At 39.4% G+C, this 21,691-nt stretch overlaps 1 protein-coding gene across 5 annotated transcripts in view; it reads left to right on the top strand.

The window, feature by feature from the left end:
* LOC136834992 (probable cytochrome P450 CYP44) overlaps positions 1-21,691 on the top strand; it is a 144,239-nt gene that overhangs the window by 52,848 nt on the left and 69,700 nt on the right. For all 5 annotated transcript variants that reach the window (XM_067097987.1, XM_067097988.1, XM_067097985.1 and 2 more), the window contains 5 exons: positions 1,208-1,436; positions 5,442-5,632; positions 6,141-6,244; positions 13,473-13,567; positions 15,545-15,719. In XM_067097987.1, coding sequence (XP_066954088.1) covers positions 1,208-1,436; positions 5,442-5,632; positions 6,141-6,244; positions 13,473-13,567; positions 15,545-15,719 — 794 coding nt within the window. The remainder of the gene's footprint in view (positions 1-1,207; positions 1,437-5,441; positions 5,633-6,140; positions 6,245-13,472; positions 13,568-15,544; positions 15,720-21,691) is intronic.

Below are 21,691 nucleotides of genomic sequence, written 5' to 3'. Positions count from 1 at the left end.
CCTCTATGCATAGATGTTACATTAATTTACATATGTTGTCATGTCTGCCCCACTTTGTTTTTATAGCAACTCCTACATAATTGAAGAGAGTAGTCAGACTTTGTAAGAAGGCAGACTAGCTTTCATAGATGTGCATGGAGGGAGATTGTGTGTCTGTCTTGTTCTACTCATCCTTTATTTTTGCTGTTTTGTTTACCACGTATCTTTTCATCATAACTCTTACATGGTTGAAGGGATATCAGTCAAATTTGGTATGGAGGTAGACCATCATGCATAGATGTGTATGTTGGGGATCATCTGTGTGTGTCTGTCACAATTACCCTTCATTGCAGCAACTTTTTACATAGTTAAGGAATTTCAGTCAAACTTGGTCCAAAGTTTGGTCATCATACATAGATGTACGGGAAATGAGATGTTTTTCTATCTGATTGTGTGTCTATTATATTTATCATATGCAGAGATTTTACCAAAAGGTGCAAATGTGGTTCAAAATTTTGTGGATTTTGTACATAATATAAATACAGTATTGGCCATAACTTTTGAACTGTAAGAGATAGGCTTCTTTTAATGAAGTCCTTTCAGGTGACATCAAAGTAAGTGACCTGTACGTGACGTTTTCCGTAGGCACTGTGAAAAGGAAAGCTTTGACTGTCAAACACTGTACTCACAATCATCAGATTAATTTATCTACGCACAGCAAATCACTTAACAGCAACATTGTACAAAATCAGCTTATTAATAATGTTTGGGTTCTGCTTGAGTACAGCCTCATCCAACATATTGCACCACTTACTGGTCAGCTCTTAATCTCTGTTATGGCCAGCAGCACCTAATATAGCATTTGGGGCAGAAAATAACAGCAATGTAAGTTGCATAACCAACATACTACATATCTATATCTTCAAAGTAACCATGTCACTAGAAAAGTATAAAAACAAAAATCATTTTGAGTGTACTGCAAAAGCAAGGTTTGTCCCCTAGCTCCCAGACTCCTCTCTAAGAACATTCCAAGTGATAAATTGTTGAAGAAAACACCATTATGCTCCTTGCAAAGTAAAAAACTTCAGTGTTTTCCTCCCAACAAAATGTTTGTAAAACAAGAATGCCTCTATTGGCAGCTGTTAAAAGTATGACCATACTTTTATTGTTACCTATGATTTGTGTATTTTTAGCATACAGTATTTTAAAATCAGACATCCTTTCACAGGTTTTAAGAAACTACCTACATACCACCAAGATATATGTGAACTCTTTGAGAAGTACGGTCCAGTTGTTCGAGAAGTCTTTGGCTCCCAGATCATTGTTCACGTGTATGATCCATCTGATATCCGCCAAGTTTACGAAAATGATGGGAAGACACCCCACATACCTCCCTTACAGGAGACTACTCAATTTTACCGGAAACAAAAGGACATGTCTCTTGGACTTGGGAACATGTGAGTCATCATAGTCATCATACTTATTTTACTCAGTCGCTTTAGTTTTACTTTATTTCAGTATGGAAAAATGAATTACAGAACACTTCTGCATTGCATATAAGAGTTGTTGTATTTATAGGTTTTAAACTAGGCTCTGTATCATTGATTTAGCACATTTGCAAAGGTCAGTAGTGTATGTTCTGTAGTATATTGCATAAAGAAATGATTTTAAACTAAGGTAGATCCTTTAGATGTTCCTTGATGCTCTTTACTTGTACAGTACCGTATACACTATTTGAAAATATACAGTAAGTGCTAGGAATTGGGTCTGTTTAACCCTTAAGGGATGGGCTAAATATATATCAAGCACACCCCCAGACCAGGCAGGCTTTAAGGTTGGCCAATTTAAGAAAAAAACATCAATGGAAAGAGGAAGGTAGGCAAATGCACATGGTGTATGAAAAAAATTATACATATTTTTCCCTACCTTCCACGGAAAGTTGAAAGTAACAATTTACAACTCTGTATAGGGACTCTTTTACAAGACACTCGTAAAAATATGTTAATTTTACCAAGTTATGCATGTATTTTCGAATAATTTACTGTATTTTATTTTGTAAAATTATAATTACAGCGGACACAATATCATAACATAAGAACTAAAATCAGTAATAAATCCTGAGTATATTTGTTATAAAATATTTACGAGATTTACTGAGATGGGGAGATTCAGTAACTTTTTTTGAGTTATACATGTTTTTTCTAATATTTCTCTGCACTTTTCTTTGAAAAATTACAATTATAGCTGACATACTTCATAAAAGATAAGAACTAAAACCAACAGCAATCCTGGGGTATATTTATGAGCAAATACATAAAAAGACGTCCTGGAGCGGCAGAGAGGCAGTACATTCCCCTCTGAAATCTCAAGGCATACTGATCATGTCCCTCCCCAGTAGAGCTAAATAGTTGCCATAAGTCATTTATGGCCCACTAAAGTGCTGTGAACATCCTTCTCACTAAATTCATCCAAACCAAATGGCGCGTAATATTAATACTCATATGTGGATTCCTCTCCATCACCCAAAACCTGTTAGAGATACTCATATGAGGATTCCTGTCCATTAAGGGTTAAGGCTGTTTGTGGAAGGAGGTCATTAGATTTGATTTGCCAGTAATAAGAATTTCAACTCAAAAAGATTATGGTATAATAAAGATTTTCAGTTTTGTGTGATATACCTTGGTAATGAATAGCATATTGTTTACGCTTCTATACTTGTGTAGCACACCGTAGATGATACCAAAGGGTCTTTGTGGCATCCACTGGTCCCCAGCTACATGTCTTGCTGCCATTTACTCTCTATCTGTTACCTTTGTCTCATCCCTAGTAACTATCCAGCTTTTTTTAACTTTACCCTGATATCACAATCACAACTTGTTTAAGGACAAGACATTTGTTGAAGCCTTTGAGAATCTTGAAGTGGAACTTTTATGTCATGTTACACTATTTATGAAAATAACCTGTACTGTAATAATGTTAATGATGGTAATGGATATTTTTGTTCATGAGAGAGAGGATTAAAAATTTGAATTTTAGTTGCACTCCAGTGTATTGTCCTTTTATTTTGACTTGCCAGTCATTTCTTTAGCTTCAGAAAAAAAAACAGCTTTTTTTTTTATTGAGGTGAAAGGTTGCACCTACCAAAATCATCATGCCTTGATAAAAGTTGATTTTTGGTTTGATATTTTATTAGCTTGGGAACTCCATTAGATCCAGAGCCTGTATCTGTAAGCTAATTACTGCGACAAACTTTGCCAAAAATTGTATGTTGATGATAATTTTGGACTTCTTGGCAGGACTCTTTGCATGACTGGTGTTGTTCTAGCACCTTAGGATTTTGGAGTGCTTTGCCTTGGTGCTTTGGGCTTCATTCTAATCCGTGTAACTTTCTGTGAATGTGATTCCTTGCAGTCGGACTCACACTCCTTGCCTCTCTCTCTCTCTCTCTCTCTCTCTCTCTCTCTCTCTCTCTCTCTCTCTCTCTCTCTCTCTCCTCTCCTTCTCTCTCTTGCAGTCAGAGTCATACTCCTTGCATATGTAGTTACTTAGATCCCCCACCTCTGTATTCTTTAAAGCAATTCTCTCTCTCTCTCTCTCTCTCTCTCTCTCTCTCTCTCTCTCTCTCTCTCTCTCTCTCTCTCTCTCTCTCTCTCTCTCTCTCTCTCCCCTTTGACACTGACGCACAAACTCTAATGATCATTGATTTTAACATTAAAAATTTCATGTAATGTGAGCTTTTACATCTTCACAAGGATTACTTTAGAGCCCTGTGAGAGTCTAGAAATGTGACCAGGTGATGTCTTTGAACAAATTTATTTTATAAAATGATTAAAAATTAGTCAGAATAAAGAGGAGAAAAGTTGAAGATTGTGCATACAATTGTGTGAACCCATTTAAGTATATGACAAAGAAAGCCAGTTTTTTATGTCCATCCAGCTTTCGAAAGTATATGCAAAATATCCATGACTCTCAGGAGAACTTCTGAATGGCTATCTTGTTAGTAGGTATCAAGAAGGCAATTTTAGTTTGCCTTATTTTTTACAAGAAAAGCTACATATCTTCTTTAGAAGTATTTCTCATGATTGACAGAAAGGACCCTAGTTTGCAGATGAGAGTGATAGATAGCCCCATAAATAGAGAGATAGACAAATGAGGAGAGAGTCAAATTCATAGGGCTCAATCTTACTTTGTACATCTTTGAAATTTATTGCTTAAGAAAATGCAGCTGGCAATAGAATATTGGAGAAATGAAGAGGTTTTGGTAGTTTCAAACAGGAGAGGAAATTGTGATCAACTCCTTACAAAAGGTTTTGTGTTGCAAATGATAATAAAGTTTTCAGTGTGGCTTATACGAACTCTGAACAAGTTCTGGTTGAACTAATACATACACAGTGCTGAAAGTTTTGGAAGTGCTCATATGGAGGCTTGTTACAAATTTGATGATGCCATTGAAGCCAATTTGAGAATGTACTGGCAAGTAAATCAGGACTTTTGTGTCAACAATAATATTGATTAGTACAGTATAAGCCAGACTACCTAGGACATTCTGAAGGTATTCCAAAGGGAAGTCTGTGATGTGCTTCTTTTTCTGAAAGCGTGGGTAGTTATAAAGGAAGGCAGGAGAGAGAGAGTTACTGGTACAGTATATGGGACCAGGCAATTTTATTTTTTTGTATGGAAAGTGGGATGGCTCTTTTTGTATGATGAAGTTTGGGTTGGGACCATTAAAGGGGTTTAAGAATGGTGAATGACTTTCTAGAATTTATTTAAGTAGAGGACATTTGAAGTGAATGTTAAAGATTAGGCTAGTCATAGTAAATTGAAGCTACAAAATCTGTTTGTGATGATGGCTTATTTTGTCAGTGACGGAATAATTCCATATGAGGGTTTTTTCAGGTGTCAGTAAGTAAATTTTACTGTGTGTGTACAGTATTAGTAAAAATCAGACAAAAATCAGATGAAAAGTATTTTATCACAAAGGCTTTTAGTGTGAGACAAGATAGACAGCAATACTATGTTAGTTTGCCCCACACAAATAAAAGGAATTAGCAATCCATCCCTCAGTCTGGTTGACACACCAACTCTGAACCATCTTCAGTATGTCATGTCTACGTATACTGTTGAGAGTCATGAATGTCCTTATTATTATACAGTATTGTTTGCTATCAGTGTCAGTTCATCCTGTGACTGTTTTCCAGTCCCTCTCCATATTTTAACTGTGTACTTCTTGCCTTCCTCCCCATTATCTGGTCAAAGACAATCATGGAATGAGGGAAGGGTTTTCTCCTAATAATTGTTACTTGTTACAATCAGAATTGAATAAGATTTTTCAAGCATTAGAATTTGTTTTGGAAAAGAAGGTTTGCTTGAGGTGGATCATAAAATACTGTTTTGTGTATGGAACACTTGTAAGATATGTATCTTATAATCTCTTTGTGATTATTACCTTTTATTCTTTACAGAAATGGAGAAGATTGGTACAAGTTACGCCATGCTGTTCGACAGATGATGTTACGCCCCAAGGAAGTTAGCTATTATTATCCTCTGCAGGATGGTGTTGCCAAAGAAGCTGTGGATCTAATTCAGGAAAGGGTTGATAGTAACGGAGTCGTTCCAGGCTTGCATTTCCTTGTTGGAAAGTGGATACTTGAATGTGAGTGTACATGCTATGTACAGTATTTAACATTTAAGCTTTTATTTTTGATATAGGTATCCCTTGAGTCCTATTTTTTCTGCTTACCCAAATTTCTGCCTTTGTATCTTGTTTCTATTTCATTTTCTCTGAAAGCTCTCTTCTTAAAAATCCACTAGTTATGCTTCTTTAACTGTTGTGTGAGATGTATGTGGTGAACTACTATATCTGGCTTAGCTAAAGTTCCTAATTGACATGGATATCATATTTCCTCTTTAAGAATTTGAATCATATCCTAAGCTGGGGTTACCAACCATAGATCCCAGGAGTAAGGAATGTTTGCTGTAGTTGTAACTAGGGTTACCATGTTTCTTGTTGCAAAAGTTCAAATTTGATAGTGTAGTATTAAAGATGTCATATCTTTTTCAGGACAGGTATCTTAGCATTCAGTATTTCTGACTTTGATTTACCTGGTATGCATGATAAAAGTTTGTCATTTGATTTCTGATTCATGCATTGACTTCTTTAGCTGCTGGTATGTGCTGTTTTGAGAAGTCATTGGGAAGTTTCTGCAATGATGACAGAGGAGAACTAGCACAGAAACTGGTTGAAGCAAACATTGAAATCTTCAAGGTAACACTGTGTAATAGTTTTGAATGTCTGAGCTTTTTATTATTTGTAGTTGAAGTGCATCTTAATGTTTTTGTGAGAATAGTCAGTTTTAAAATAAATTTCAATTTTAAAACAAATTTTTTTTTTTTTTTTTGTAAATAGATCTTTGCTTTACCTAATGTATGGACATTCCCTTGCTGTACTTAACCATCTCAGATTCTGTCTTTCATTGCTGTACTTGACACGGAGACAACTCATGATCCAGGCTTCTTCAGACGCCACTCTTACCCTGTTCAAAACTGCAGGCCTTATGGATCCAATGATCATTTCCTCAGCCTCCTCTCCTCAGAATTCAAATTTACAATATGATGTTGTTAGAAACCTTGCCTAAAGCTCAAATATTTTCATGGGTCCTCTGTCTCCTAATGGTGATTACATCAGTAAACTTGTCCTTCAGTATTGGGAATATTTACTTTGACTCTTTCTACTATCTTTTTCCTGAGTTGCAGGCTAAACAGCAATAGTGATAAAATCTGTATCAGTAATAAAAGTGAAAACATTACTGTATTATCACACTTTTCCCAAGAGGAGTTTTAGATTGTGTCATTCTGTTAATACAGTTTTTTGACCTTCCAGGAATCCAAAATCAAATATATGTTAGGAAATACTTGGTTGGCTGAGACCAGTCATGGTCTGGTACTCTGTGAAGTCACTTCAATAATAGACTTATCATTGCTGTGGACAGGGCCCTTCCTGTGTGTCATGCAGTGGATTCTGTGTGTGGTGCTGTAGAAATTTACAACCATAATCAATCTTAAATATCATTAAACTCCTCATCTGTGATATTTTTATCAATAATACTATGTACAGGTTCTCTGGAAATGGAATTTAGTGAGAGCCTAAAAAGTGTAAATCGAACAGTGGGCAGGGTGAATAATGTTTGAAAATCAATTTTTCTGGCCCCTTAGGGGTGTAGTGCCATCAGTACACCCCATGCAATGTACTGTAGGCATTACTTAAGGTTCCTTGCAGCATCCCTTCGGCCCCTAGCTGTAACCCCTTTCATTCCTTTTGCTGTACCTCCATTCTTATTGTCTTTCTTCCATCTTACTTTCCACCCTCTCCTAACAGTTGATTCATAGTGCAACTGCAAGGTTTTCTTCCTGTTACACCTTTCAAACCTTTTACTGTCAATTTCTGTTTCATTGCTGAATGACCTCATAGGTCCCAGCACTTGGCTTTTGGCCTAAATTCTGTTCTATATGCCAGCTAGCTTGCCTGAAATAGCTGGAAGTAAGATTGTATGTTAGTAATGGTACAATTTGTAATGCTGTACAATGGTATGACAGTGAAACTCTCCATAAGATATTGTTGATTTGGGAAAATAACCTTTTGCGAGTCAGATGGCAGAATAAAATGAAAGATACCATATTAGAGATTACCGAAGTTCTGTATGTAGATGAGGTGATGATGAAGGGGAAATGGAAATGGGTAGGCCATGACCTTAACATCACTCCAAGATAACAGTACATGATAGTTGAGCTGGGCTCCCATGGGAACCCAAAGAATTGGAAGATTAAGACGTATGTGGATGAGAACTACGAGTATGAGGTGAGTGTTGATATTTGGCAGGGAAAATATAGGGAAGACACGAGTGTGAAATTTCACTGAGGCCCTTTATGTGGTGTGAGTTTGGAGGCAATGATGAATCTTTCATTCCTTATTCCTACCAATTGGGCCATCTAATTGTTGATAAGCATCACCACAACATCTGCTCCAGCTCCTGAATACTGAAAGAGGAATAAACAGAGTTAGGTACTTCATTAAACCTCCTCTTGGATAAAGAATTTGTCAGTCAAGGGAGGATAGACTGCAGAGCCATCCCTCTTGCCTTTAACCCTCTTGCGCTTACGGGGGTCCCTGTAGCGCTACCCAGTATGTGACTTATACCGTGGATGGAAAAGTGGGGCTTTTTCAGAAAAGTTTCTTTGTAAAAATTGATACAGGCTTCTGGTTTGTTTTATGATGTTGGCAAATGATTGAATTTTTTCCTAAAGCAATCAGAAAAAATTTGCAAGGCTTAGAAATAGTAAAAAAGACGTGATGAACGTAAAATTTTTAAGGAAAATCGTAGATATTTTTTTAAATAATCATGAAAAATATAATAATTAGGTTTGGGGAGTTTATTTTATATGTAAATTGCGTGGAAATGTTTGAACATTCACGTGAAAGCAATCATTTTGCTATAAATATGTTTGCTAATTAGCTGTTACCGATTAAAAAATGGTAATTTTTTTTTGTAGTGCAATTTTCAGATATTCCAACCTACTTATGTTGACGTTTCGTATCGTATCTAAGTAAGGAATAAAGATAGAAAAAAATAAAGGAGGCATTAGAAAGCTGAATAAATTTCCTATAAAATGCACAGAAGAAAGATATATTTATTGTTAAAATAAAATTGAGCAGTTGTTAGGTTATGGACAATCTTTTTTTTTTTTTCTAAGAAAATATATGGCAACGATTATTATATAGAAACGTTGATATTTTTACATTTTGCTGTTCAGCACAGTGAATACAAAGAATGGCCGTTCGAATGATATATAATACATGCACATTGAAGTTATTTACATATGCACAAACAGGTATACAAAAAATTATCTACACATGCATAAATTCCGCCGAACTACTACGTTCAATGTGTATATATATACTGTATGCTGACATTTTTCATAATTACTCAGTAATAAATAATGCTAGAAAAAAAAGTGAAAACTGCGATGGAAAGCTGAATAAATTTCCTATATATATATTACCTAAAATCAATAGGTGTTCACAGTAAATAATTGAGCAATTGAAGCTCAAAGACGTAAGTTTTGTTTTTTCACGTAAAGTCAGTTATTTGCTAAAGATTTTTGTATAGAAACATTGATATTTTTACATTTTGCTATTCAGCACAATAAAGTACAAAGAATGGCCATTCAAATGATATATAATACATGGACATTGAAGTTGTTTACAGATGCACAAACAGACATAGAAAAAATTATTTACGTACTTGTAAACCCTAGGCCGAACTACGCGGCTCGACTGGGTTCTCTAGTGCTCATATTTACGCTTACATTTTTCGTGATTACTTGGTAATGAATAACGCTAAGAAAAAAGTGAAAATTGCCGTGGAAAGCTGAATAAATTTTCTGTAAATAGCCCACATAAAAGTAATAAGTGTTCCCAGAAAAAATTGAGCAATTGAAGCTGAGAGATGGAAATGTTGTTGAAAGACAGAAAAATATGTAAAAAAGGTAAATTCTTCACTATTCATCTTATTGAAAAACACTTGAAATATTATTCAAAATACTCAACAATCACTTGCAAACACTTTTATAACAATAACAAAAGCGAAAGCACTTCACAAATGCAGATAAATGATGACAAAGCAAAAAACGCAAGAGCACTAAAAACACATACTGAACTCGGTCAAAACAGGAGGTGAAGTGCTTGAGTTGGGGGAGGACTGCGGTACATGTGCAATACCTATCGGTTTCCTGTTTACGTTTTCTTGTAGGTCCAAGATCTGCCCACTCAATGGCGAAGTCCTTGTTTTCTTTGGATGACTTTTTTTTAACTCACGGATGACGTGGAAATCGCGTCATTGGAGCACTTGCGGCAAAAAATTTATTGACGCGATTTCACATCATTGGATCACCAAAGGGTTAATGTGTTTTGAAGACTTTATATATAAAATAAGTTTAGAAAAAGAGATTACCTTGCATAACAGTATTGAGTGTGCTTTTCCAAATCTGAAGTGTGTTAGAATTAAACAGTTTCAAGAAGTAGCGTTGTTCACTGTAGAGTGAATGCTCATTGTCTTAGAGGAGTGGTAAATCACAAAATAGGATGAGTAGTTTTAAGTTGTAAAAATTATTTAAAAAAATAGAAATTTCATATAAGTAACTTACCAAGAAATTACATAGCTATAGTTGTAACTTGCACGGCAGCCTTTATTTAAAAATTGCGGTAGCACTTCGATAGTTTAATGTAGGTGACAAGCCCCACCCACCAATGGGAGTACAGGCAGTACCCGGTTAATGGCGGGCTCGGTTAACGGCAATCTGGCTTTAAGGGGGCTTGTCTAGCGATGAAAATTGGCAATTTTCGGTGCCGAAAATCACTGATTTACACTAATCGGCGCCGATGATTGGATATTGGCACCAATACATACCTAATAGAGTCGCCAATAACCGAAAATCAGCACTTTTCGGCGCTGATAAGCCCCGAAAATTTTCACCAATTCTTGGTTTTCGGCGATTTTCAGTTATCATCACACCCTCAGAACGGAACCCCTGCTGATAATGGGGACTGCCTGTACTGGAAACAACTTAGCAGAAAGCCTCATTCTGTTTCTGCCAGCTCTCGAGTAACACCCGGGGTTTGCTGCAGCTTTTGTCTACTGATTTTTGGTTGTATGACTGGATTTTGGTGAAATATTATTGCTTATTTGAGTAACCTTCAAGCTTTAATAACTTGCAGGATCATTTTTTCTAGTTCTTTGGTTATTATTATGTCTAATTCAAGTTCACCTATTTTCACTATTGTAGCAAAAGTTGCACACCAGATTACTGTAATCAGTCTTCATATGATTCTTGTACAATTTGCAGTACAGTAAATGTAGGGGGCAGAAATATAGTAGGGAGGAAACTTGTGCTAAATGTGATGGTTAGCAAGAGTAGAAGGTACTTAAATCTCAACTTCTTGTTAGAGTTTTGCAATTCTTCCTCTAGGCCAAGTGGGACAGCAAAACACAGCTGGACACCTACGCATTTCCCGTAAACCCAGTAATCAAGCCAGACCGGCATGGTGGCGGTCTGAACATAGTCTTTCGGAAGGAAAGCCCTTCGTCCTCTGAGCCCAGACTTAGACTTCTATTCAGACTCCTCGGTTCTAGGTTGAGCAGCCCTCTTGGCCTATGCCTTTCTGCCTTTCAACATGGTCAGGGAAGTGCTGAACAAGTCATGGGCTCATCACAATGTTATGATGATTCTCATAGCCCTTTTCTAGCCCATGAAAGAATGATTCCAGGACCTGCTACAGTTGTGGGTGGACTTTCTGAAACTCCTTCTGCTAAAAACCGTGTCTACTCAGACAACCTCACTTTAAGAGATACAAAGGGTTGTCCGTTCTTGCCCTGACAGGCTTCAGACTATCCGGAAGCTTGTCAGAGCTTAAGAGTCTTCAAGACGTTCTGCAGAGGCTACTGCAAGATGCAGGCATTGATTTCTTAGCCGCGTCTTCCAGGCTAAGAGGGCGATTTTTCGAAGCTGGTGTCTCAGACTCAACATCTCTTCTTCTGAGACATCTGTGACCCAAATTGCAGATTTGCTTCTTTATCCGAGGAGATCTAGGAATCTCTCGTCCTCCACCATTAAGGGGGTATTGAGCTGTGTTTAGTTCAGTGTTTAAACACAGGTGTCCTGAATATTGCATCAATCCCAAATCTTAACGACCTCGTCAAGTCTTTTGATACGTCTAAGCCAGGAAAGGAAGATCTGGTCTCCTAGAACCTGGATGTAGTATTGAAGTGGCTGACAGGTCCGGCTTTTCAACCCCTTCTTCGTCAGAGACTTCATTTCTGAGGCGCGCAATCAGTTTCAGGATGGTATTTTGCCTACTTTTAAAGTGGAAGCTCATGACTTCAGGACAGTCTCTACCATATTAGCTTTCAGGCACATATGTCCCTCACTTCCATTCTGTAGTTGGCCTACTGGAAGTGCTAACCGATCTTCTCATCTCATAATTTGAAAGAAGTTGAAACAGTGTTAGAAAATTGGGACTATTATCAGTGGCTGTCATGGTATTGGGGGAGGAAACATAGGAATCTCTCTTTTCTCCTACTATCCCTTTGCCTTGAATAGGATGTTGAATTTTCGGGAGCCATGGGTTACAGTGTTTCTGGAGTACCCAGCAGTCTCAGTGGATGGGGTGTGTTGTTTTCAGTGTAGGTGAAAGCGTTGTATGGTTTTTTTTATTCTGTACTGCACCCAGGGCAAGGACACCTTTTGTAAGCTTTGTTAGCCATTGGATTTATCCTTCGCTGCAAAGCTCCCATCTAAGTAAAGGTGCTCCGTGACTATACTGTCACACCATTACAGGTTAAGGTCAGCACCAACCAGAGAGTATTTACCTGCCGTAGCTCTCTTGCCAAATAAAGAAACGACAAGCATTGTCTTCAATGCTGGCAACTTTTCTATTTCAAAGTCATTATCATAACTTAATGTTTTGGAGTAGAATATGTCCATGCATCCCACCTCCTGTCAATGTGGGATTCGGATATGTAATTACTTGGGAAGTTACTTATGTAAAAATGTTATTTTCGTGATAAAATTAGGTTTCATATATACTTACCAAGTAATTATGGATTGGAGCCGTCCCTCCCCTCTCATGGACATAAGGGCACAAACTGAATGAGGTTTTTTGCTAAGTTGTTTCCAGTATTCCCGTTGGTGGGTGGGGCTTATCACCTACACTAGACTTTCGAAACACTACCATAATTTTTTAAAATGAAGGCTGCAGTACGAGTTAGAACTATAGCTGTGTAGTTACCTGGTAAGTATACATGAAACTTTATTTTTTTCATGAAAATAACATTTTGATTAGAAATTGGCATTAGAGTACTTCATTCTCATAGGGCTAGCAGTTATGAATTGTTAGTACTTTATCCAAATAGCTTGTCAGTGTTCTTGTAAAACTCTTTGAGGATGTAATTTAACAGAAAATATTCTCTTAGAATCAAGTATTCTGTATTTGTATATAGGCAGACAACAGAGGTTATCCCTATACTGTATGTGCATATTGAATAATGATAGGATTACAAGCTCATAATAGACATTAAAGAACCATCCCTGAAGTAGGGTACTGCTTGCAGTGAATCTTAAACAGAGTACTGTAGACAGCATTAGAGTTTGTTTTAGCATTTTTTCAGCACCTAGCTGCACTGCTTGCTGCTTTTTAATTTCCATACATTTCATTTGGTTTTTTCCCACCTAGCTGTCCACTTTCTTTCATTTTTCCTTGCTGTAATTTTTACCTTCCACTAAGGAACATGCATTTCAGGTAACCCGTATGAGAATTTAGAAATTACCTGATGTTTTTGTCAAACTAAATTATAATAGTGATAATAATGGAAGCACTAAGTACTATTTTTTTGTGGTGATAGAAATATAATTTTGTGTTTTGTTTTTGTTTATTTTTCCAGTTGTCTGCTGAATTAAAATTTTCTCTGCGATTGTACCGTTTCTTCCAGACTCCAAAGTATCAAAAGTTACATGGCATTGAGGATTTCTTTTATGGGTAAGGTGCTTGATCCTTCTTTGTAGCATGTTGGATTATTGTTTTTGTAATGTGATTTTTTTTATAATAAGTGGACACAAATAATGGCACATATAGTTTGTGTCAAATGGGAAGTGGTAGAATAAATTCTTGAGAAGACTTTCAAGAATTTAGGTTGTATGAAAGAGTACTGGTAAGAGAATGAGAAGTAACTTGAGTAGAACCCATTGATCTTAGTGTGAGGCAGTGCAGATGGAAGAGGATGAAGTATGTTCAGAGGAGAGGGTATGGGAGGGGTAGACCAAGGGAGCATGGTTGAAAAATGTTCAGAGGAGAGGGTATGGGAGGGGTAGACCAAGGGAGCATGGTTGAAAACAGTGAAGAGGGCAATGGGATAGGAATGCCGAGTTAATCTAAATGATTTGTAAAATTGTGTTCCTGAGAAAATTATTTTAGATTTTGAAAAGTTATAGAAAGCACTTAATAAATGATAAAATGTTGTTTTCAGAATTTAATCCAAGGTCAGTTTTAAGGTCAATGTTTAGCATTTTACTAGATTATTTTGATTGTATTGGTGGTAATACGTTCAGATCAGATAAATGAGTACTTTCTTCTTCATGCTCTTTTGTTCTTTTTCATGATTACATTGGGTTTTGGTGAAATTTCCATGGGTTACAGAGTATACGTACAAGAATAATTATGATGACAAACAACATCACTGATGAAGGCAGATGTGTACAAGAGTAATAATAATTGGGATAGAATAAGAACCTTTTGTTGAGTATAGTTTAGTGTATTGTTAAAAATACACTTGAAATCCTTAAGCTTTACATCATGAGAGGGAATGAAACTAAATAAAAATTTCTACATAGATTTTTTATATCAGCTTCCTTTTTTATATCAGCTTCCTGTTTGATTTGCTGATTACTTGACCATCCTAGTTTGTTGGAGTTATGCTGCCCTCCTGCTGCTCAATGGGAGGTGTTTTCTGGTTGTGGGTCATGGAGGTCAGGTATTTGGCTTTCCATCAGTCATAGAAATAATTCAGGATTATAAGCTTTCCTTTTCATCTTCCCCAAGGGAAAGATGAAAAATAAATACTTTGAAAAGAGAGAGGAAATTATGGAGAATGGGAATTTATTGAATGCTTATGACTGAAAATTATCAAAATACTGTAGCTGGAAGCATAGTGCTGGAGAGATTCTGGTTGAGCTGCGCACAATACCACAGGCATGATAAGGAGAGAAATCAGTGCCTGTCATGAGGTCTAGAGGGTGCAGAGGTAAATGATCACACTTGTATAGAAGACGAAAACAGTGCATCTGGGGATGTTGAGACTGCAAATGAGGGTTTGATATGATTACTGAGGTTTTTAAAAAATCTATTTTTTAACTTTTTAAAACTCTTGATCAGTGTATTATAGGGACTGAATATTCTATGCATAAATGTAATGGATTTGTGAGTGTGTGTGAGTTTTTTGCAAGGAAGGATGATGTGGTTTAAGTAAGGGTGGCCATTATAAAAGCTGATGATGTTCAGTAACAGTGAAAATAAGTCAAGCTATATTTGCTGATTACAGGCTGTACATTTGTTTGGTGATAACTGAGAGTTATATATGAAACTTCTTTGAGCAGTCATAGTCTGCTTACTGTAACAAAAAATGCATTCATTACTTTGAAGTACAAGTAATTTTTTTATCTTACGGCCCACCCATGTTGGGGGCTTTGAGAATGGAGAAATCTGTTGGGCGAAGCATCTGTGATAGTGGCTACCACTCACCCCTTCGTGCATACCGACACCATTGTGGTGATTGATCCAGGGGTAGTAACCCTGGCATTATGGATAGCTTTTTCTTTGGTATATTTAGCAATATTTATACCTAGAAATGTGTGCTATTGGAACCATTTCACTGGGTGACACAGGTCTTCCCCCAGAAATAGATTTTTCCGTTGTCAAAATCCCTTATTTAATTTTTTTAGTTTTAAAATTTGTTTACAGAGTCTCCATTCAGTTTATCACAGAAACAATGAGAGAGATTAGCAACCTTTTAGAGGAAGGAAGACTTGAAGAAGGAAAGTTCAATTTTCTCAGTTACTTGATGTCTCGTAGAGAGCTGTCAGAGAAGGATGTTATCACTATCACCTTGTCATTATTTTCAGATGGACTTTCAACGGTGATTATCAGATCAGTTTGTTTTATATAAGTAGCGTACCAGATAATTACATGGCTATTAATCTCTACTTTACATGGCAGCTCAAAATTTAAAAATCGCGGTAGCTCTCTTTTGTTTTGGGTGTAGGTACTTGCCCCACCCACTTTTGGGAAAGAATAGGTACAGCACAGCTAAAGAGTTCAGTTTGTTTCTGCCGGTCAATGACTAAACATTGGTTGTTGAGCAGGTCTTTGGATTAATTTTTTCACTGGATGGGTGTGATTTTCTCTTCATTTTGTGAAGTATTCTGTGTTTTTGGTAGTGTGCTAATCTTAATTAGCTTAGCTAATACTCAAGACTTTTCCAACTGTGACTTTCCTTTTTTTGACTTTGTGTTTGATCTATTATGTCAGACTCTAGCTTGTCTAGTGTTAGGTACTGCAGTAAAGGCTGCAAGACCAGACTCACGTCGGCTAAATATGACAGCCACGCCATTTGCTGTTCTTGTAGAGAACAAGTTTGCTCACCAGACCGTAATTGTGATGAATGCAAAGACTGGGATAAAGGGAAGTGGAAGGTTTTGAATTCTCATTTGGAAAAACTTCTTGACAGACTGAGGAAGGCAACTGGTAGGGCTGAAGCTAGAGCTACTGCTAGTCAAATAATTCTCCAAAAGTAGATGTTGATGATTTACCTATCCCTCCAACACCTGTGACTGCCTTTTCTCATATTCCAGTCCTCTGACTTTTCCAGTTACTCCAATCCCTGGCTCCCATTCTTCCAACCCCAATGCCATTGCCAGCTTAGAAGCATGTGTGGATCAGAAGTTTGATCTTTTGGTTAATACTGTTTCCCGGCTTGGGAATTCTGTTAGAGTCCTGATGGACAAACTTAATAGTGTTGGTGTTGGCAAGCTCAGTGCCGAGTGCAGTGTTAGTAGAGGGGGTGGCTACTTGTCCCACCGATGCTCCTAGACCAAGGTCCCTGCTAAACTCCCCTTGCTCACCTGGGAGGAAGCAAACTGGCATTCCAAGGGAGGTCAGTGGGGTTTGCCCACAGGTAGTCGCTTCCTCAACTGAGCCTGTTGTCCGTAAGTCCCAGGACTTGGTGGACCGCCACTGGAAAGGCGTCCGCTTGGATGTGCATACTTTGTCGTCAAGCAACTCAGACTCTAACGGGGTCAAAAAGCGCAGTGTACCAAGGCCATTGAAAATACCTGGCTCCTCAGTAGAAGATGACTTGCCTCCTGTCCGTAAGCAAGCTATGGAGAGGGTTCACAGTCTGCTCCCCTCATGCAGTTTTTGGGAGTCTACTGGTCAAGCTCCTCATGTTCCTTCAGTGTCCACTGAGTGCCAAAAGTCTGAGCGCCCAGTGTCCAAGGTCCCAGGTTCTAAGCGCTCAGTGTATGACAGTCCTGTGTATGGGCACCCAATGTCCGAGTGCCAGTGTATGAGCACCCAGTGTCCAAGCACCCATCATATGAGTGCCCAGTGTCCAAGTGCCCATCTTATGAACGCCTAGTGTCTGAGCATCAGCGCCCAGAGTCCGAGTGCCCAGTGTATGAGCGTCCAGTGTATGGGCGCCCAGTGTCCGAGCGCCCAGTGTCCGAGCGCCCATTGTATGAGCTCCAAGTGACCGAGCGTCCAGTGTCCGCGAAATGCTTCTCATCTGTTAAGTGTCCAGTGTCCCTTCATTCAGTGTGTGAGTGTCCTGTTTCTGTGAGCGCTTCCGTTGAAGCTCACCCACCTACTGTGAAGCGTTCGGTGCCCCAGGTAGGACAGTCAGTATCTAGCATGACAGGTATGATCTCTCCTGTTATTGAGGACCCATCTTTGGTGCCTATTCAATGTTGGTTCAACAACATTTTGAGCCTCCTTCAGAAGCCAGCTTCAGTGTCACAGGACCTTCCGGACCCTCCTATGTCGCCCTTGGATGAGGAACAATGGACAATGAATTATTCAGTGTTTTGAGATTCTTTTTAGTATGTTACCCATCCTCCTCCTCTCCGGCGACACCATCTTCTCTGGGTTCTGCTTTCATGATGTGTCATCCTGCAGGGACTCCCAGGCTGTCTCAGATGGTGCTTTCCTCTTCCTCCAGGAAAGCTTTGGCCTGCAACAACAACTGGTTGTCAGAGAAGAGAGATGTGGGCTAAGCAGCGTTTTGTACGCCCCTTCTTGGTTAATATGACAGAAGTATATGTCATACTCCACTGGGGAATCTCCTAGAAGTATATGTCATACTCCACTGGGGAATCTCCTTCCTTGGGAGTTTCTGCCTCCTCTCAGAGGGACTTCTCCAGCCTCATTGATGCAACACGTCGTTCGGTGTTCTCCTCAGCTAGGATTTCGTTCACTGCTTCAGAGTTGGATCACCTCATCAAGGACGCATTCAAGGTTTTTGAGGTCCTAAGTTTCCTCGATTGGACTGTAGGGGCTTTTGCCAAAAAGATAGAAGGTTGTTCCATTCTGCAGGAGAACTTTGCTGTAGATTGGTTAGGGGTGCTTTCATGTGCCAACAGAGCAGTGAGGGACGGCGCCCATGAGTTGGCAACCATTTTTACAATGGTTTCTGAAGAAGCGGGACTTTTGGTGCTCATTCACCACTAAAGGGGTCACTCCCTCTCAGCGATCGTCCCTCCTATTCGCTCCGTTAGACAAGACTAGTCTGTTCCTTCAAGCAACTCTGGAACGAGTGATGGCCTAACTTCAAAAGAAGTCAGCTCAAGACCTGCTCGCACAGTCCACCAAGAGGACTAGAGTTCCAGCCCGAGCTCCTTTGACTTTTACTGCTGTTAGGACAGCCTCCCCTCTGTCTCAGCAGCCCTTTTGAGGAAGCAGCGGCCACTTTCAATCCCAATCAAGGACCAATCTCCGGTCAGTACGACCTTCCAAGAAAACTCAATCAAACCCACCCCTCGCTAGTGAGAACCCTGTCCTTTGTGTCCCTGTGGGAGCGAGGCTCCTCCATTTTTGGTGCAGATTGAAGGCCAGGAGCATAGATCCTTGGCTTCTAAAAGTGTTAAAAGAGGGGTATGAGATCCCTTTCAGTGAGAAACCTCCCTTAGCAACCTCACCCATCAACTTGACGGCCTACTCAATAGGCTCGGAGAGGTTTTCGGCCCTGTCTCGAAAAGTAACAGCCCTACTTGAGAAGCATAGAAGGGTTCTACAACTGCTTCTTTGCCGTTCCCAAGTTATCGGGAGGATGGAGACCTGTCCTGTACATCACTGCTTTGAACTTCTTAATCAAACAACAAAGTTCAGAATGGAAATGAACCAATCAGTCCTGTCAGCCTCCATCACGGAGAGTGGATGGTGATGATTGATATGCAGGGCACATACTTCCATGTTGCAGTACACCCAGACTCCAGGAAGTATCTGAAGTTTGTATCCCAGCCCCTCTGGCAAAGTTGCTACATCTAGTGGGAATAAATGTACAGCAAACCCCCTGTATTTGCGTTCTCATGATTCTCGGACTCGCCTATATGCGGATTTCTCTGTGGAACATATCTACACATTATTCACGGAAAATTCGCCCATTCGCAGTATTTTCACAGAGAAATATTCACTAATTACTGTATTTTCATAACATTTTCATGACCAAATGCACTTTTTGAGATAAAACTATTAAAATACTCTGGTATAAGCATTTCTAGAGGATTTTTTTGTGTTTGAACTATCAAAATAGGCAGTTCTAAGTGTTTTTAGAGGGTTTTTAAGTATTCTTCAATTTTAGCTATTCGCGGGGGGTTGTGTTGTATGTCTATATTTAGACGACTGGCTCCTATGCTCCCCCTCAAGATCCCAGTGCACAGAGGACTTTCAGAAGACGCTCCAACTTGCCCAAGATTTGGGGCTTTTAATCAATTACATGAAATTCCAACTAGTTCCCATTCAATCTATTCTTTATTTGGGGATAAAGATTGATTCTCTGAATTTTCAGGCTTTGCCATCCCAGTAAAGAATCCAGAACTGCCAGAAAAGTCCAAGACTTCATCTCTTGCCCGTCGTGGGAACTATGTCTTCCATCGAGAAGTTTGTACCATTGGGGAGATTGCACACCAGAGTGTTGCAGTTCTTCCTCTGGGTCAGCTGGTGCAGGAAGAACTTCCCAAACACGTTTGTCTTCCCCATCACCCCCAAAATCAAGGAGAGCCTTCAGTGGTGGCTGATAGAGGGCAGATTCTCAACAGGAAAGTCACTGTTTCTGCTGAGCCCCAACCTACTGTTGTATTCAGATGAGTCAGATCTGGGTTGGGGGCTCTACTCAACGACATGGAAGTTTCCAGCATGTGGTCTCCAGCTGAAAGGAACCTTGACGTAAACATGAAGGAGCTGAAGGCGATACATCTAGTGCTTCAGTTCTTCGCAGCAAAAACCTTCAACAGAACAGTTGCGGTCCATTTGGACAGCATGACTGCACTGCTTTACGAAGCAGCCAAGGACTTCCTCTTATGGGTGCAAGACAACAGTACCAGCGTTGTGGCCCGCTTCATTCAGGGCAAGGTGAACGTCCTTGCAGACCAATTAAGTTGCGGCAAACAGGTTCTACTGATGGAGTGGATGCTGAATCCACAGGTGTGCCCCGACCTGTGGAAATGGTGGGGAAAGCCATCAATAGACCTGTTTGCAACCTCAGGAAACCATCGTCTCCCTCTGTTTTGTTCCCCAGCTCCGGATCCTCAGGCATGGGCAACAGATGCCATGCTGTAGGATTGGTTGGATCTAGACGTTTACGCTTTTCCTCCGTCCAGCATGGTGAGGGAAGTGCTGAAGAAGTTCATCACCCACAACAACACTTCGATGACCCAAGTAGCTCCCTTTTGGCCACACAAAGAATGGTTCCTAGATCTTCTCGGCCTCCTAGTAGATTTCCCAAGACTGTTACCTCAGAGCAAAAATCTTCTCAAATAGCCCCATTTTCACCGTTTTCATCAAGGCTTATCTACTCTCGCTCTGACAGGCTGCAGACTGTCAGGGAGCTTGTCAGAGCGAAAGGTTTTCAAAAAAGGCTGCAGAAGCAATTGCGAAACGTAGGCGCCGATCTTCTGCTGCAGTCTACCAGGCTAAGTGGGCAGTCTTTCAAGGCTGGTGCCGAGAGCATAATATCTCCTCTTCTCAAACATCTGTAGCCCAAATTGCAGACTTTTTACTGTTCCTGAGGTCTTTGAAAGGATTGGCTACATCCACCATCAAAGGACACAGGGCGATGTTAAATTTTGTTTTTAAACATAGGGAAGACCTGTCTTCAAATCCAGATATTAGTGATTTGATTAAGTCATTGAATATGTCTAAGCAAGAGAAATCTACACGGTCACATGGAACTTGGATGTAGTTCTTAAATGGCTTTCAGGCCCTCCATTTGAACCTTTGGACTCCTCCTCACTATGGGATTTGATGAGGAAAACTTTATTTTTAATGGCCTCAGCTACAGCTAAAAGAGTTAGTGAAGTACATGCCCCTCACAGGAAGGTAAGTTTTTCTCAAGGGAATGCAGTATGCTCCCTGACCTTAGGATGAAGACCCTTCTAACCCCTGGCCACGTTTGTTTATGGTCAAGAGCTTGGCTGATATCCTAGGCCCAGCAGATCAAGAGAGAGTGCTCTGCCCAGTAAGAGCACTGCAGGTATACTTGGAGAGAACTAAAAGAATTAGAGGTTCCTCCCAGAATCTCTTGTGTTCTGTTAAGGATCCCGGACATCTGTTATCCAAAAATGCCTTAACCTCCTTTTTAAGGACTGTGATTTCCGAATCAGACTTGAGAGTTCAGGAAGATATCCTGCCTTTGTGTAAAGTTAAGGCCCATGAAATAAGGGCAGTTGCCACCTTGTTGGCCTTCAAGCGCAATCTCTCTCTCTCTCCATGATCTTGCAATCCATGTATAGTGAACCCCCCATATTCGCGGGGATGCGTCCCACACCCCGTGAATAGGTCAAACCATGAATGCTTAAAACCCTCTAAAAACACTTAGAACTGCCCATTTTGAAAGCT

Source organism: Macrobrachium rosenbergii, chromosome 54 (assembly GCF_040412425.1).
Source record: "Macrobrachium rosenbergii isolate ZJJX-2024 chromosome 54, ASM4041242v1, whole genome shotgun sequence".
In the NCBI taxonomy this organism is placed as follows: Eukaryota; Metazoa; Arthropoda; class Malacostraca; order Decapoda; family Palaemonidae; genus Macrobrachium; species Macrobrachium rosenbergii.
Note: the sequence above shows the minus strand (reverse complement) of the source record. Positions and strands in the feature narration are given on the sequence as shown.